We start from the raw sequence: 15,958 nt of genomic DNA, 5'->3' as shown, positions 1-15,958 counted from the left end.
GGACTTTGTGTTCAGAAGGTCTGGCTGAGTATGATCAGATATCTATGGCTTATTGTACCTGCCCCTCTTTCTCTGAATAATATGGAAACAGGGTAAAGACATTCTTTATGGAATAACTGTGAATCTGAGGCAAATCAGCAAGCTGCAGTGTTATGTTTATTCAACAAGCATCTTATGCAACACTTGTGAGTTAGCAATTTTTGCACAATATTTAAAGCAACTGGCAGGCTATTTGAGAAACACAAGCTTCGACATTTATTGGGATGGGATTTTACAACTGGGTGAGGAGATATGGTCAAAAAATTCTCTAGTCCTGGTTTCTTCAAACTCCATGCAGTTTTGCCTTAAATAATATTCCCCGCCAAGAAGCCAGCCTGACTGACAGGAAAGCCCAGGACCAGAAAGGTAGGTTGCTTGGGGCAGAGGTTGCAGCGGGGTCAGGGGAAGAGTCAAAGATCACCTATCTTCTGAGAAAAAAATTTCTTCCCATCTCCATCTTAATGGGAGACTTATTATTTTTAAACTGCATCCCTAGTTCTAGTCTCTCCCACAAGGGAAAACATCCCTTCAGCATCTATGCTGTCAAGTCCCCTCAGGACCTTATATGCTTCAATAAGATCACCTCTCAATCTTCTAAACTCCAATGAATACAGGCCCCAGCCTGTCCAACCTTACCTCATAAGATAACACCCCCCATCCCAGGTATCAGTCGAGTGAACCTTCTCTGAACTGCTTCTAATACATGCTTCTATTCTGCATGCTCATCTTTTTTTTGAGAATACAAAGGATCACAGATGAAAAATGGGAAACAACTTTTGAAAAATGTGATAAGCAGAGTGCAAAAGATAGCAAAAGTAACTCTAGAATAAAAACTTGTACCTGCCCCAAATATGAATCAAACCTCAACATATAATGGATATAGTAGGAATGCTTGCTGAATCTGATTTTTACTTAAGTCATTAAGATTAAATAACACACATCATAACATGTTCAAAATGTTGTTCTAAGTGGTCTAAAATTAAATCCATGGGAACCCATCATGTTTTTACACCATGGCCTAGATTTTCAAATTGTAACACTAATGGCAATCTTTTGGCCTGTGTATGAAACATATGATTCCTTTACCTTCATGCTCCACTCCAGGTAATGAAAGATCTTCTGTGCCTTGCCACAAAACTTTTCCTGTCTCTGCATCACGCAGATTCATCCAGTTACTGAAGAATGAGATTTGTTAAGTAAATAACAATTGAGCATATCTTTGAAAAAAATCATTTCTTACAGCAAACAGCTTATAACAGAGTGGCAGCATTTTCCAGGCGTTTCATATCATAGTTTTAAAACCTAAAGTCTCAATCCATAAGGACACATCAAAACATTTCACCAACACAAGTACATGTCGGTATTCACAATATAAACAATAAGAAACAAGTTTTACTTTAATTATTTTTGCGCAAAAAGTTTGGATGTTAATGCACCTCAAAAAGATGGTCAAAGTTTCCAGTGAAACAAAAGTTCACACATTGAGAACTTCAATACAGTTGTAATTGGTTCACATAGAAAATGACGTTTATTGAGCATATTCTCTTCACCACTATCAGGTGCATAACTGCTGTTATGTAGGAAAACACAACAGCAAACAGCAAGGTCCTGTAAATGGTCACACAATGATTGAGTGGAAGTGCTTTTTTTGGAAGTGTTTTTTGAGGGAGATGGAGTTGTATTCTAAATGAGGAATACATTATTTCAATGTTTTTAAAATTAATTCTGTTTCTTTAAAGTTCACCAGTTACAATATTTCTTTGAAAAAGTTATATTTTTCAACATGGCTCATCAAAATTAAAACATTAAAAATAATTACTTAAACAAAACAAATAAATATTTAGTGCAATTTCAAAACAAAGGGTCATATTCATGTGCCCTTGGAAGGGGGAACCATGAAGACACTGTCCCTGTTATGACAATACTTTCAAAACCAACTTAAAAGGTCTCAGGGTTGAGTGGGTGGGGGAGTGAGGGGCTTCTTTTGGTGAATTGTGAAAACAGGTGCTAAATGAGCCCAGGGCACTAATGGGTAGCAACCATGCCAGGTGGAAGTGGCATCACAGATGGAGATGCTAGGATGGAGACGGCAACATCATATACTAATTTAGTACAGGAGTCAGATGAGGAGATCACAGAACCAATTTTCAGAAAGCAGGCCGATGGATCGGGCAAACCAAATACCTGGTGCAATGGACAGTCTGCCTGTAAGTTTATGGGTTGAGGCTGTGGACGTAGGAGTGCATCTCCACCTTGGTCTGTGGCTTGACACTGAGCCTGACGGTAAAGAACATCTTTCAAAAATGCTCTTCAATTAGATGGTGGCTAGCTTCTCTCCTGGGTGTGGTCAAGCTATCCAAATCTCTACTGAGTCCCCAAATTGTTTGCTCAATGATATTCCTGATGGCGGAGTGGCTCCCATTGTATGAATGCTCAGCCGGTGTCCGAGGGATTCTCAGGGGGTCATGAGCTATGGCATCTGAGGGTACTCTGTGCCACCCATGCACACTGCACTGGAACTCAAAAACTTGTAGTACGGATGACTATCTCATTTTAAATGCATCATGGCAGTTCCCTGGCTAACAGATATTCACCTGCACAAAGGGCTGCAAGTAGTTATAAACAAACTGCTCAATGAGGGAATGGGGTCCCTTTCTGAATACCTCCAAGTTTAAATGAGGGGCTCAGATGGCCACATATTGTCGTCAATGATTCCCTGGGCCAAGGGGAATCCTGCAAGCCTGTTGAATCCGAGAGTTCTCTGCCTCTGGTCTACTCTGGCAATAGTGAATGATATTTAGGCATTCCTCAGAGTGTACACAGCTGCAGTGACCTCCCTTAGGTAGAAGTGCACCGAGGATTGGAATATGCGATTTCTATCAGCTGTGACAGCCTGGAAGGTTCCAGTAGCATAAAAATTAAGTTTTATCATCTTAACTGCCACAGGCAATGCAATCTGGCTGTGCTGCAAACTCTTAGGCTTCATTCCACATGGCCACAGATCTTTGCGATGATCTCCTTGGTAAAGCCCAGCTTCCTCATACATTAACCTTAGATCATATGACTATACGCATGGCGCTTTCTGAAGGCCTGGGTGGACAGGGTTTTCTGATGAGAGCCCTTTTGCCCATTTCCGCAGCAGTAATTGCTGTTCCTCTGCCTGGTCTCATCACCTCTCATAGACCAAGCGGTTCCCTAGCAAGATGTCCATGACCAATCATTCCCTTTTTCCTCGTGACTCCTGTAAGGTGTCCAGAAAGGTACTGTAGTGTAGCACCGTACTCACTCTTTTTAGGTATATTCTGAGAGAATTTCCAGGAAAAACATTGATAGCACGATGGGGAATTATTAGCAAAGCGTCCATGATGTCTCACAGTGTATCTCAAAAGTTGTCTTCAAATATAATCAGTTGATCTCCAGCAACAAGTGAACACTGAAAACTGAGCATTGCTTTAAGTAGCGCTCTAAATAATCAACAATTTTCTCACTGCTGTTTACCTGGTCGCAGTTACGAGAGAGGTTGTTAATTGAAGCACTACCCGCCAAATGCCATACAGCCTCTTTAATGAGCACTAGCAGACAATCTAATTGTCAATCAGCCTCTTAACCATCCCCTGGGCAACCGGTATTAGCACATGCTTCAAATCCTCTGCCAAGGTGGCATCTTACACTAAATGCGTGCTAAACCAGTGTTGCAGCTTAAGACCCCATCTTGGGCACCCTGTTGGCTCTTTAGCACATAAAGTATCCAATGAAAATAACCACCTCTTGTCCACATTGGCAACAGCATGATAGCAAGGGAGTGAAAACATTTTCAAGTGAAAATGACTCAAGTGTCCTTGGGTTTCTTATACCTTGTGTAACAGACATTATTTCTATTAATAGAAATTTATAAAATCTAATTAGCACTGCCTAGGGTTCCAGTGAAAACATGACGAGGAAATTGAACAGAAGATTTAAAATAGGATTTGCCTAAAATAGAATGAAACAGAGGATATTCAATTTGAATTTATTAACTACTACATTTATTTTCAGGCTTGAAGAGGAGGCAGCAACTTGTAAGTAGTGAAGATAGGAATATTCCAAGTAGGAATCATATTTTAGAGTAAAATGGAAAAAAATCTGACATAAAACCAAAAACACCAGAAGTACACAGCAGGATACTCAGCATCTGTAAAGTACAGGCAGATTATGATGTTTTAGAAACGAAGGTGCATTGAACATCTGTCGGGCTTTCGTTTTGATGAAAAATACACATCCAAAACTACATAACCTGCTTTCTCTCCTCAAACCTGGTCTAATTAACTTTGCCTTTGTAACCCTGCTTCACCCAAAGGCTACAATCTAAACTCCTTGTGGGCCAACACAGGAGATCAATTAGCAGCTGAAGAGATAGGAAGGAGCAAGGCCACAGAGGAACACAAAGGACAGGGGAACATGTAAAGGAGACAAGTATTCGAAGACTACTTACAATAACCCCCTTCCCCATCCCAAGACAATGGGTTTATTGCTTTTAAAAAACCATGAGGACAAAATGAAATAAGTATGCATGAAAATGTTAAATGCTTCAAAGTTTTAATATTGAAAATATTCTAGAATATATCCACATCAACTCAAGTCTAGCCACTGACAACCTCCAGTTTTAAACTGCAGCTGTACACAACAAAAGAGATGTAATCCAAGCACTTCTCTGATTTCACAAAACATTAGTTCCTGACATTCTCTGATACTCACTGTCTCCAGCAGCTGCTGGCAGTTCAGTGCACCATCTGGACATGTAATACCAGCAGACCCTATCAGAAAGTTTCCATTATCACACAAGCTCAAATGAAGATAACTGATGGTACGTCTTCTGTAAACTAATGACCTAATTTAAATATAAACCAGAACTCTTAATGAGCTATTTCCTACCTTTTTGTAATTTATTGATTCTGGTCAGGTAATGTTGCAGTCACTGACTATTTATTTATAAGTTTGTTAAGCTACTGGGATGTTTGAATGAATCTATTTACAGAGAACCAAGAAGGGGTCTAATTCAGTTTCAAAAGAATGCAAGTAAATTAAATACTTACAGAAGATTAGGTTTCAAATGGAACAATAAATACAAGAACGCTTTGCTCAAAATATAATGTTATATTGCCCTCAAGGTTATCTTTGTCCTTTACCCAAATCTGCCTTCATGCCTTCTCTGATTTCCTGTCCGAGCAACGCACATCCTACTCTCTTGACCATGTCCCACTAGACTGCTGATGACCCAACTTATCTTCCTGACATTGACATTGTAAACGGTTTACCCACCTCAGGTACTGTCACCTTCCCTTTCAAGGCTGCTGTAATCACTCCGCTCAAAACATCCACCCTCAACCTCTGCCCTCGCAAACAACCACTTCATCTCTAAACTCTCTTTCCTCTCCAAAGTCCTTGAATATCTCCTAAATTTATGCTCATCCTTCCCAAAACTCCATATTTAAACTTCCAAAAACAGGACTTGCACCCTGCCACATGACTGATTTGCAAATATCATTCTCTGTTACCGTAACCATTATGCAATACACCTCCTTATTCTTCTAGGCCTCTATGCAGCCATGTCACACCATCCTCCTCCAATCCCTTGCTTCCATTGCCCAGCTGAGTGGGACTGCCCTCACTTGGTTCCATTTTCATCTATCCAATCATGGTGAAGAATCGCCAGCAATGGCTTCTCTTCCCAATCCCACATCTTTACTCTGGAATCTCCTAAGGATATATCCTTGGCACACTTCTATTACTTAAGTATATGCTGCCTCTCACGAACAGGTTCCACATGTACTCTGAACAGCTAGCGGCTCTAACTTGCCACCATTTCGCTTGATCACTTAACTGGCTTTATAAAGTTAGGGGGGGGAAAGTAAGCAGCAAGTAAGAAAGAAGGCTACAAAGGTCGGGTGAGTGGGCAAGAATATGGCAGATGGATAACAACATGGTAGATTTTGAAGATTTCCACTTCGGTAGGAAAAATAAAGAAGCAGAATATTTTTTGAATGGTGAGAGACTGGGAAATGCTTGCATTAAGAAGGACCTGGGTGTTCTCGTATATAGGAGCATTGGGAATAGGAGCAAGGATAGGTCATTCAGCCCCTCAAGCCTGCTCATTCAACTAGATCATGGCTGATCTTCTACCTCAACGCCATTTTCTCCACACACTCCCAATCCTCAGGTTTACTACCTTTTTGACAACTTTGTGAGCCACTTCCTTTGATCTAATACAATTATTAACACTTTTTAGCCATGGTTAGATCACCTTTCCTGCTGGATATTTGTGCCTCAGAGGAATTTAAATTTGTTGTAAACCATGTATCATCTCTTTAAACGCTAGCCACTGCCTGTACCATCATACCTGTTGATATAGTTTCTCAATCTACCACAGCCAATTTGTCCCTCATGCCTTCGTAGTTCCCTTTGTTTAGATTTAAGACCATAGTTTCTGATTGAACTACATCACTTTTAAACTTAATGTAAACTTCTATCATATTATGGTCACTCTTCCCTAGAGGCTCCTATACAACAAGATTATTAATTATCCCTTTCTTACTACACAATATTACTTCTAAAATAGCCCATTCTCTAGTCGGTTCCTCAACAGACAGTCCTAGAAAATGGTCTCGTATACATGAATCACAGAAGGCAAACATGCAGGTACAGCTAGTAATTAGGAAGGCAAATGGTATGTTAGCTTTCATTACTAATATACTGGAGTTTAAGTGTAAAGAAGCCAGTGCAATTATACAGGGCATTGGTGATGCCACACCAGCAGTATGTGTGCATTTCTGGTCTCCTTATGTAAGGAAGGACGCACTTGCCCTAGAGAGAGTGCAACAAAGAATCACAGGTGAAAGGTCATTGAGCTGTTGCTCAAATTTTTTAGATTATTTTTGAGCAGAGTATCACACATACTTATGAATAGGTCTAAGGCTGCCACTTTCAGACCTAAAAAGTGCTGAGTCGACCTCAAATTATCCTGGAATGGTAAGCTATCTCAAAAATTTGAGTAATAGGTGAATATATCCATTCCATATTGCTACTATGTAGTGGCAACACAAGTGGTATTTTCCACTAACAGGATGCTGCCCAAAAAGATGCTCAGCTTACTACACAAATGAGTAATGTGGTACATGAATTTCAGTGCAGGTGCGTAGGCTGTAGAGTCATAGAGGTCTACAGCACAGAAAAGGGCCCTTCGGCCCATCATACATCCCAATGTCCAGCAGATCGTATCAATTAGCATGTCTCTTCAGCTGTTCACAATAGGCAGGGTACTTAACATAGTCAAACACCCCATGCTTGCAAAACTCAGATTATAATGTCTAACGTTAGATGTGATTTTGTGATTGGTCAGCACTTGTTGAACAATCCTGAGTGTGCTAAGAATTACACCCACAACCAATTTATGATTATCAGTTGGGGTCGCAATGTAGCTCACTTACGCTTGCTAGAAGCTACATATATTCATATGCAGGGACCTGTCCTCTGCAGGCAAAAGGAATTTGTCCAGGCATTGCATCATTTTTGGAATTAAGCAAAAGCATGGGGAACAATTAACTCCGTGGTGCATTCACCATAGCAATGCCTCGATTAATCAGAGCTGACTTACAAACTAATCAGAACCCTCTTCTCATGCCGTATAAATTGTTACTCCCTTTGAAATTTGGCATTCTTGTACCTGTCCTAAATGTGCAAGACGAAAAGCTTTGACAGCATATCTCTTATTTCAGCAATACTCAAGTTATGTACTACCAAGATTGAGACCATCCAATAAACAGCCTTTCCTGCTTCCTGCCTTCCCCTTGCCCACTAGGCCAAACTTATTCCAAAGGTCTGCCCTGGCCTAGCCCCAAACTCTCATCTTTCTTTGGTATCTCTCCAAGATCATCTGCTCCATAAGACCCACATCCTGCTCCCTTAACCCTATTCTCACTAAACTGTTCACCACACAACTTTCCTTCCTTTTCTCCACAGTATCTGATATTAACTGTTCTCTCTTTTCATATGACTGTGATAAAGGTACACTATCCTGCCTCATCCTTCACAACCCGTCTGCAGCCTTTGACACAGTTGATTGCACCATCCCCCTCCAATGCTATTCCTCTCCTCCAGCTGGGTGGGACTGTACTCACCTGGTTCCATTCTTCTCTAATTCATCATAGCCAGAAATCACTTGCAATGGCTTCTCTTCCCCCACTCCTGTATCATGACCTGTAGTACCCCTGAGGGTCTATTTTTGGCCCCCTCCTATTTCTCATCTATATGCTGCCCCTCAGTGACATCATTGGAAAATACAGTGTTAGTTTTCACATGTACATTGATGACGCCCAGCTCTACCTCACCATCACCTCTCTCGACTGCTCCACTATTGCCAAACTTTCAGACTGCTTGTCTGATGTTGATGTAATTGTCCATAATGAGCTAATGGATGGCAAACAAACAGATATTTTGGAGAGAGATGCAGAGGGCAGCAGCGATGGATGATATACTGTTACAGCCGAAAGGATCAGCACAGGGAGGGGTGAGTGAGAAAGAAAGGGGATTGGCAAGTTTAACCCCAGCTTACCCACTGACAGGATGATCAGTGAGAAAGTAGGACAGGGTGGTTGCAGTGACCAGTGCCATGATGGATGCAAAGAGGGGCATAGAGAAAAACTGCAGGCTTATCTAAGAGGGAATCAAATCTAAGACAGCAGTGGTATAGTACAAAGGTCAAGAAGCACTGGAGTAACCAAGAGGGGAGAAATTGAAAGAGACTTGGCAACAGGAGAGGGGGACTTAGGAGGGGTAAAGAGAAAATAAATTATTATTGCAGCAGGCCAACAGTAGCACCAATATAATGCGTTTTGTTCAAGAATGGTAACAGAATATAGGTACAATTTCAGGAGATGTTCAAATTCTCCCAATGTCAGATCTAGATACTGCCTAAAGATAAATATTGAGAGTTGTTTTTCTAGTAAAACACTTTAGAACAGAAAATATCTTTTCAGTTTTAGATTTGATGGGACCAACTGGAAGATCTTCTCAGAAATACTTAAGCTTTAATTCGGATTGCAACACATATTAACCTAATATAAGCCACGCACTTTTATAGCTACATCAACAGCAGCATCCTGCTCCAGGAAACAAATAACCTAACTCTTCTCACATTTCCCTGCAGCCACCCAAAGTTCTGCTGTTAAATTGGGTATGGAGGGGAGTGTAAAGTGAGGAACATTAGTAACTAACAGGCAAGGAGAAACAAGTATTAAAATTTAAGTTCTGTTACAGTGCAGTCTAATTAGAACAGTCTGAGATAAGTATAAATTTAGAAGTTTAAAAAGTTGCATGCCACAGACACATTAATACTCAAGGAATACAGACACCTTTTCCAGAGCTGTATTATCATTTAAATTATACATAAATCATGTAGGGTAATACAGCAATCAAAGAATTACAACTCTGTTCACATCTGACTTTACACAGGAAGTGGTACAAATTCCATTCACCATGACTTTCTTGTGCATTATCACAGAAATGTTTGCCTACAGTCCAGAAATAAGCATCCCCATGAGACTTTCTTTCTAATGATACAACCTGCTTTCAGTGAATAACTAAATTGCTCCCTTTTGCATAAAAGGTTTTAATAGCAAAAGCTGAAATTTATTTTGAAATATGTCTGCAAAAGAAAAAAGACAATAAAGCGCAGGGGAGTCGATCTTTTGTTTTCACGGGCTGTAAAATAATTTAAGCGCAAATAGGATTGGGTTATCTTGACTCCAAAGACTCAATTACCAGAGCTCAAGCTTTTGGGCTGCAGTTTGGACAGCCTTACTGTATGTCAACCCACACCTCAATTCTCTGCACTTGGGTCAGTGGGTTGCTTCGCTATGGGATCAAACGTGGAACAGTATTTTCCTGTATGACTCAATGCCATGTATTTATCCCCAAAATCATCTTTCCAGGTTCAATTCCATATTTGACTAATTTACATTGTGCCCAAATCTTAGTAGATAGCTTTGCTTTAAATATTTTACTTTCCCACATAACTTGAATCATTAACAAATAATTGTGAACAGCAGGAATTTCAGAACTGATTCCTGGGTTACTATGCTGGTACAGCTTATCAGATAAAACTACTACAATGACTGACTACCATCCCTTAAATTCCATTATTTATATAATTTCTAGACAATGTACCTGATTCACACCTGATTCATAAGATCTTATCAGTCACAAGTTTCTTGTCAGGTTTATCAAATACGTCCCAGAAGTCTCCAAGTAAAACTCATAAGCAATTCACCCATGTTACCCACGTGCTGAGTACAGGCCCTCTCTCCCTAGAGAGGCAAATCGCTTTCTCAAGTCCAGAGAATTGAGGCATGGGTTGGTAAAGCCAAGGCTTTGCAACTGCCCTTCCATTCTCAAGTGTGTACGGACATACTGTTGGTGCTTAAACAGCAAAAGCTGTAAAGCTTAGTAGTACCATTTCTCATTTGTCCAGCAAGTTCTATCCAACTGATTAAGCATTTGGCATGAAGGATTACCAGGTTCCATTAGTGAGCCATGTTGCCTAGTCAATCTTAGCATAGCATTCTGGAGCACTGCAGACCTAACTGGCTTGAAGATCCGATAACTGAACACATTTCAGATAACTGACCTGGTTCTGAAATTCCAATGACAGACATGTCATCTTCAAGCCACCTCAACCCAGAGTCCCTACTCACAAAGCACTTCACACAGTATTTGTTATGTAGGCAGCAGCCATTTTGCACCAGTGTCCCATAAGTAGCAATGAAATGACTAACCAGTTAATCCATTCTTTTTTAGGTGTCAGTGGTTAGAGAGGAACATTAGTCAAGACACTGGGAGAAATTCCTGCTATGTTTTGAATAGTGACAGAGCATCTTTAATTTCATTCCCTCAGTAACACACTGATATGTCAACTGAGATTACGTACTCAGGTTTTACAGACAGATCTCTTCCTGCTGGATAACAAAGTATTACCAATGACTAGCATCCCCTGTGCAATTTACAAGAGACTCATAGGAGACAACAGGACTATAAAATCAAATGACCTAAAAGCTACCCCAGAGCCACAGGACCTTAGCAAGTCATTATTCTTCTTCACCAGGTAGCACACTGGATATTTAAGAATCACCAAACCACAGCTTATGCCATGATTTTACCACAGGGCAGGATAAGGAGACTGGTCCCAAGCCTACCTCAGCCAGAATGGGGATCGAACCCCACGCTGTTGGTGTTATTCTGAACCACATGCTAGCCGTCTATCCAACTGAGCTAACCCTGGCCCTCATGGCCGTCCCAGGAAGCAATCAACATCTGGAAATGCAACTTACCCCAGCATAACACGCTGTAGGCTCACAGAAACAGCTAAGGCCAAACTAGAGTTATAACCCCTATGTTTTCTATGAAGTTGCTCTAGGATGCTCCCCATTGATAATGTCCCCACAGATATCTAGAAGGGAGGGAGAGTTATTTTAAAAAGTCAATCAAAATGTACCCAGAGTCCATATTTTCTTCTATTCCTTCATGTTCCACTAAACATTGGTTGGAAAGGCCAAACCTATTATCCTCGATCCACACCACAAGTTCTGTTCCTAGCCACCAACTCCGTGCCTCTCCCTGGCAACTGTCTGAGGCTAAACCAGACTGTTTGTGACCTGGGTGTCATAACTGACCCCAAGGTGAGCTTCCAACCACATACTCACATCATCACTAAGACTGCCAATTTCAAACTCCAAAACATCACCACAGACTTCGTCCCTGCCACAACCCGTCTGCTGCCGACACCCCATCCATCCCTGTTACCTCTAGATTTGACTATTCCAACGCACCTTTGGCTGGCCTTCAACATTCTGCCCTCTATAAACTTAAGGTCATCCAAAATTCTTCTCCTGGGTCCTTACTCACACCAAGTCCCATTCATCAATCATCTTGCTGATCTACATTGCCTCATGATCCGAAAAAGCTTCAGTTTTAAAATTCTCATCCTCGTGTTCAAATCCCTCCATTGACCTCGCCCCTCTCAATCTCTGTAATATCCCCAGCACCACAACTCTCCAAGATCTTTGCACCTTCAATTCTGGTCTCTTGAGCATCCCAATTTTAGCTTTTCCACCATTGGCACCAATGCCTTTAGCTGCCTGACTACAACCTCTGGAATTCCCTTTCCTTTCCTTTAAGATACTCTTTAAAACCTACCTCTTTGACCAAGCTTTTGATCATCTGCCCAAATATCTCCTTATGTGACTCAGTGTTATATTTTGTTTGATAAAGCTCCTGTGAAGTGCTATAAATGCACTACATAACTAAAAGTTGTAGTAGCCCTGTACATTTTTTCCTTTCAAGTATTTATTCAATTTCCTTTTGAAAATTGCTATTGAATCTGCTTCCACCACCCTTTCTGGCTCATAGTCATTGGGTTGGAGTACAAGTTGGAAACACTCTGACACAAGAGGGAGGGGGAGCAGTGTCTAGACAGTTTGCTCTGTTTCAGACTTTGGTCAAACCACAAATTGATGCAGGTCTGTATTTTTTATTTTTACATTTGTGTTTTTCAGCTATTCTTCTTCCATCATTTTTCTCTAGCACATACTCCTCTACTGCACCCTTAATGGGGTAATTTTGCAGATGCTGGTTACCATCCAGTATTGTGCCTTTGGTATTTAGCAGAGGCGTCTTTCATTATCGAACATTGCCTAACAACTGTTCCATCATTAGTATTTTATTTAAGTCATACACCCATGCAATTTTTGATGCAGCAAATGTAAAGGTATACATCACATTCAAGACCCTTGGAAGAATGATAACTCTGTGAATGTACAATAAACTGTGTGTTATCTGGCACTCTACCAACCAGAATTATTTAGTAACTGGAATTTCTGACAGCTTGACAAAAGCCGATCACTTTCAATGTTCAGATACTGCATTCTTTTAAAAAACCTAATAAAGTTCTTAAGTATGTTTGTAATAGGTTATCAATCTGCAGTTGTTCTTAGGTTTTACATTGAAATTATTAAGTTATTGGGTCAGTTTTGATTATTGTAAAGATATACCACACCTTGAATTGTGTCCACAGCAGACTTCCTGTTAACTAGCGCTTTTGTTTAACTGGCACCACCCATTCCCCGAGCATGCCAGATAACAAGGATTTTACTGCATCAATTAATTGGCAGACTATTCTCTGACAGGCTTATTCAAATTGGGGTAGACTTTGTGGTAAAAATATGCTAACACAACTCACCATTATTGAAGTGTGAATCAGACTGCAATTTCCGGTGATCACATTTGCACAGTTAGATGCAGAAGTCAGGAAGCTGCTGTCAAGGCTGCCCTGCTCCTCTAGAAGCTTCATTATAATAATATCACTCTGGAATTCTCAATATTGAAACACATGGAGGGGTGTGAAGTTGGGATATATAGATAAGACACCCAGTAAACTTACCGGAAAAAGTTAGGGTTTGTCCATTCCAGTGTAAGCACATTTTTGAGTAGTATGATAAGTGCTAATTAATGCCAAACAACCTCACTGGCCCTGAAAATTAACTTTTAGAAGTGTGGAGTCTCATTTCTTCAGATTATAATCACTGTTGGGGATTTAAAAATAATAAAAAACTTTTTTATTTTTTGCCTCATCTCTGTCGTAATCCCATCCTCTTTATTTTGCTTTTGGTGCATGATTTAGCATTTGATTAACTATTCTCATTAATACTTCCTGGTTCAGAATACATGCTTCAATGAGCTTTCAATCCCATTGTTAAAACACACAATTGCTTGTCCAGTTCACACAGGTCACAAATCCCCTGTAGAGGGCACTGCACCAAAATGGCTTTCTAAACATTGCAAGTTTCTGTACAAAAACCCTTAGAGAATCTGTGGGCAAGTGCAAGTTTAATGAAAGACTAACAATGTTCGTTCATCGCTGATCACAAAATCCAGGTCACACAACATGCCTTCAGACATAAGTTTCAAATATGTAAAGTCTTTTAGCTTCAAAAGAGATTAAAGTACATTAGAAGGTACAATTCTCACCTGCTTAGAGCAAAATTAAAATCATGTGTCAAACTGGAGAATATTAATTCCAAAGCATTGTTAAAACATATAGCAGCTCACTACCACCTTCTCAAGGGTAATTAGGAATGGACAACAAATGCTGACCTTGCCAGTGACACTAACATCCCATTAAAATATAAAAATTATACTTTTAATAATTACATCATAAAATTACCATGGCATAAGGGCTTATGCCAATATTTTGTTCTTTGAATTAAGACAGTAAAACTTGTCCAATTGTCATTAAGCAGGAATGACATATTTTGATATAACATGTAATGTACAACCTGGATCATTTCCAATCATAAATGTCACTCCTAACACAAGGGTCGATCCTGACAGCTTTTAAATAGCAACTCAACATGTGCAGAGTGATACACATTTAATCATAATGGCAACGGGGAAAGTACAAATCAATTATCTCGAACTGCACAGAAATTCAGATGTCTTGCCACAAATGTGCTCACATTATGGTTTTAGTTAAGCTTCAGGTATTTTGCCCCAAGAGATGATTATTTGCCCTGACAAGAGTAACGTAACCCGTAACCGGCTTCCTCTACTGGCGCTGCCCTTGTAGCACAGGGTGGGATTTGGGGATTACCGGGTGCAGCCTCCTTGGCCCTGTCCTGTGGAGTCACCTTCAGCGCCCTGGGCCACTGCAAACTCGGCGCCCTTACCCCTGAACGGTTGCTTTCTGAGTTCAGATCTTTGCAGCTGCACATATATATATACATACACACACATATTTACACGCCCCAGGCCCCGAGTCCAGGGCCGCACTTACCCCGGGAACAAGCAGCTCATAAAGCGGGTAAAACAGGAATATTCAGATGAGTAAAGGATACAGCTTAAAGCCCTTCAGAATCTCCTTAGCCCTGTCTTCCTTCGAAGACATTGCAGTTCTCCCAGTCCGTCCCTGATAAATCGGAACAAAGGGATTAAAGCGATTAATATGAAAAAAATAATATATCTGTAATGTCAATAAATTTTAAAATCGAGCAACAAGCTGATTATCGCCACAGCAACGCTCGGCTCATCGCCGCCGAACCCACCTCCGCCTCCAACAGCCAATCAAGAGCGGGAAGCCGCCGCCGCAACCAGACTGACACGCAGCCTGACCAATAGGTGACGGTCACCCCTGCGAAGCAGCCAATCGGCAGAGCGATGTCGCTAAATGTAGGCGGGGGCTGCCGCCAATAGTGATTCCCGTTGGCAGCGCCAGGGTGAAGCTGATTGGTGAATTCCGCCGTCAATCAACTTGGGGCCAGTTTGTAACTATCCTCCACTCACTGTATTTTGCTGGAGAAATAATTAATTTGTGTCACCTCGTTAAGCTGTCGCATTGGTGTCAGTAGACACTCTGACTAGGTTTGGGTCGGGTCAAACAGCGCTTTCATTGCTGATGGAATAGTTCGGAAATTGGTGGAATAGTTTGTCCCTAACAGGGCAATTAGTTGGTTGAATCTCGAAGACCAAGGCCATAGTTACAAGTATTAACTCTTGGAGTCTATTTATACTTATGTAGTTTTGGAATATGGCAGTTTTGCTTCACAATGACACTGCACTTTAGACATTAGAGTCTAAAGGCGACCTAAATCTAGAGCTTTCAACTGAGCCATTAAACTGCAACCCTTGCAGATTGAACTAAAAGATTCCAGGCACTAATTGAAGGAGAGTAGGGATGTGCTGGAATCCTGGCCAACATCACTAAAACAGATGTAAAAACAGAAAATGCTGGAACTCGATGACAAGTCATTGATTTGAAATGTTTACTAATGTAACCTGTTAACTGTTTTCAGGATTTTCTGTTTTTACTTCAGATTTCCAGCATCTGCAGTATTTT

The 15,958-nt window shown here is 40.7% G+C and overlaps 1 protein-coding gene across 1 annotated transcript in view; it reads right to left on the bottom strand.

Moving 5' to 3' along the window:
* The window catches only part of pde6d (phosphodiesterase 6D, cGMP-specific, rod, delta), a 35,705-nt gene extending 20,528 nt beyond the window's left edge, over positions 1-15,177 (bottom strand). Inside the window, exons 1-2 of the mRNA XM_078563859.1 lie at positions 14,961-15,177; positions 1,126-1,214 (exon numbers count right to left, since the gene is read on the bottom strand). Coding sequence (XP_078419985.1) covers positions 1,126-1,214; positions 14,961-15,010 — 139 coding nt within the window. The 5' untranslated portion in view covers positions 15,011-15,177. The remainder of the gene's footprint in view (positions 1-1,125; positions 1,215-14,960) is intronic.
* Positions 15,178-15,958: the final 781 nt, after the last annotated feature.

This window comes from Cetorhinus maximus, chromosome 19 (assembly GCF_964194155.1).
Source record: "Cetorhinus maximus chromosome 19, sCetMax3.hap1.1, whole genome shotgun sequence".
Lineage (NCBI taxonomy): Eukaryota > Metazoa > Chordata > Chondrichthyes > Lamniformes > Cetorhinidae > Cetorhinus > Cetorhinus maximus.
The sequence above is the reverse complement of the archived record's forward strand: the minus strand, read 5'-3'. Positions and strand labels throughout refer to the sequence as shown.